This window comes from Diospyros lotus, chromosome 9 (assembly GCF_014633365.1).
Source record: "Diospyros lotus cultivar Yz01 chromosome 9, ASM1463336v1, whole genome shotgun sequence".
Classification (NCBI taxonomy): Eukaryota; Viridiplantae; Streptophyta; class Magnoliopsida; order Ericales; family Ebenaceae; genus Diospyros; species Diospyros lotus.
The window spans coordinates 17262391-17265001 of NC_068346.1; the positions used below are offsets into that span (position 1 = coordinate 17262391).

The 2611-nt window shown below is 44.4% G+C and overlaps 1 protein-coding gene across 1 annotated transcript; it reads right to left on the reverse strand.

Moving 5' to 3' along the window:
- Positions 1-671: 671 nt before the first annotated feature.
- On the reverse strand, positions 672-1673 carry LOC127809279 (uncharacterized). Its single transcript, XM_052348043.1, has 3 exons — positions 1259-1673; positions 969-1210; positions 672-923 (listed from the first exon to the last, which is right to left on the reverse strand). The coding sequence occupies exons 1-3, from the start codon at positions 1671-1673 to the stop codon at positions 672-674; spliced, it is 909 nt and encodes a 302-aa protein (XP_052204003.1).
- Positions 1674-2611: the final 938 nt, after the last annotated feature.

The window sequence follows — 2611 nt, forward strand, 5'->3', positions numbered from 1 at the left end:
ACAAAAACTCAAAGAGGATATCAAAATATGCCTCTATCCATCTGGATATCACTCACATGAACTCAAGGAGATATTCAAATATGCCTACCTACATCAAAACACAACCCAGACCTGTATACGAGGCATCACTATAGATTGTAAACATTTCACCGCTCATGGGAATAGCTAAAACAAGTGCCGAAGTCAACCGCCTCTTCAAATCTAGGAAACAATGCTCACAGGCATCGTCCCAAGTAAAGCTAACCCCTTTGCGTGTCAACTTGGTTATAGGAGAAGTCAAACGAGTAAAACCCTCAATAAAACATCGATAGTACACTGCAAGACCCATAAAACTCTGTGCGAAAGGCTATCTTCGAGATGTCCTCATCCCTTACTTGCACCTGATGGTAGCCTAGATGTAGGTTAATCTTGGAGAACACTGAAGCTCCCCATAACTGGTCAAGCAAATCATTTACGCGGGGTAAAGAATACTTATTATTCACTGTTACTTGATTAAGCTATCGATAATCAATACATAATAGCATGGAGCCTTCTTCATGCGCACGAACAACACTGGTGCTCCCCACAGTGAAGTACTAGGTTGGATAAATCCCTTATCTATTATATCTTGTACCTGCACCTTCAACTCTTTCAACTCATTAGCAGTTATGCGATAGAGTCTTAAAGATGGGCTACGTGTCTGACAACAACTCAATAGTAAAATCAATCTCCCAGTGAGGTGGCAAACCAGGTAATTCATCAGGAAACATGTCAGGGAAATCCCAAAAAATAGGAAAGTCAACCAACTCCTTCCTCTCCATAGGAGTAACTGTCACAAAAACTAAGTATGCCTCACTCCCTTGTCGAATTAGCTTCTCTGCTCGCATCACTGAGATCATCGGCGTTGCCACAATCAGCTTAACTCCCCTGTATACAATCTCTAACTGATAAGGAGGCTCAAAAGTAATCAGCTTACGTCAACTATCAACCTTAGCATAATGGCGAAATAGCCAGTCCATGCCTAACAAAAGATCAAAATCTTGAATAGCTAGCACCACAAAATCCCCTAGCAATACTCGATCATGAACCACAATCTCACGGTCTTTCATCACTACATCCCCTAGTAACATACTACTGCTTGGTGTTGTGATAGACAAAACAAATGATAGAGGGAAACTAACAATAGGGACTAGATGCAAAACATGTGATGCGATGAAGGAGTGCGTAGAGCCTGTGTTAAACAAAACGCATACATCTGAGCCATATAAGGAAAGCATACCTTGCACTGTCTCATTGCCTCTCTTAGCTTCTGCCGTTGTTAGTTTAAATACTTTACCCACTACTTGAGGTCTGTCAGTAGTGGAAGGTCGCTGAGTTGCTCCTTGCCCCCTGGTAGTGGCTGATCTCAAGGTTGGCATTTGACTTGATCCTCCAATCTTTGATCCATCCACTGATGTTGGCTGGGTACACACATTAGACTTGTGACCTGGGTAGCCACAACGATAACAAACAATCCTCTGACTCAATGCAACTGTAGATCTACGTGGACAATCTTTCTGCACATGACCTGACTGCCCACAATGATAGCACACATTCCCCTGAGCTACCCTGCACTGTCCCCGATGCTTTATGCTACAAGTCTTACACACTAGAACACCTCCTGATCCCTTTCTGGAACCTGAATTCCAACTCATCTTCTTGCTACCACTCCCAGATGTCTTCCCTGCTGTGGTAACATGTTCCTCTTTGGCCTCTTGAATATTCCTTTCTATGGCATAGGGGTGTCACACAACTATAGGGAAGTCTTCAGCTTGGACTCCAGCCATGGCATGACATATCTCTAGATGTAAGCCTCGCTCGAACATGCTAACCTTACAGGACGCTGGTGTCACTAGCTTTGGAGAATATCGTGCCAAGGCCACAAAGTCAGTCTCGTATTGCACCATTGTCAGACTTCTTTGTTCTAGTTTAATGAACTCGTAGACCCCTTTCTCAAGAACCCACTTAAGAATGTAAGTCTCGTAGAACAACATCTCGAACTCAACCCACGTTGGCACTTTCCTTGTAAACTGCTGCCTTGTTGTCTCCCACCACCATCCAGCATCACCCTTCAGAAGGAAAGTTCCCAACTGCACCTTCTGACCCTCTGTACTGTCCATGGGTTGACTATGCTTATCCATTTCCAATAACCAATTCTATGCTTCTGTTGCATCTGCACCTCCTCTGAACTTGGGTGGATGCAAAGCCATGAAATTCTTGAGAGGTGCACCCTAGAGCTGCCCTCAACACCCGATGCCTTTGCATGAGTTACCATACCTCAGTCATAGTCATGTTGCCCTTGCCTTAACTGCGCGATAACTAATACATCCACTACTCGCAGAATGCCTGCCAGGGTATCTTGCATATCCAAAGTCCCCTACTGTCGCTCTTCGGTAGCACCACTCCGCACCTCAGATGGGGGAGTATCTTGTCCACGGCCCACACGACATGGTCGTCCTCGCCCTCGTCCATTGTGAGTATTCATGCTTCCAACATAAAGAGCAATACTTAGAAACATAATGCAGCCTTAAAATTAACTCAACACCAAAATAACCTAACTCTACCCGACAACCTAGGTGTACAGGGACAACTT

What these genes read in the sequence shown, in the direction of transcription:
- LOC127809279 (XM_052348043.1), bottom strand. Translation starts at nt 1,673, where the DNA reads ATGAGTTGGAATTCAGGTTCCAGAAAGGGATCAGGAGGTGTTCTAGTG. An exon ending in AGGCAATGAGACAGTGCAAG is followed by an intron (nt 1,211 to 1,258) that starts GTATGCTTTCCT and finishes TGTTTAACACAG; the next exon opens with GCTCTACGCACTCCTTCATC. An exon ending in TATTTCGCCATTATGCTAAG is followed by an intron (nt 924 to 968) that starts GTTGATAGTTGA and finishes CCTCCTTATCAG; the next exon opens with TTAGAGATTGTATACAGGGG.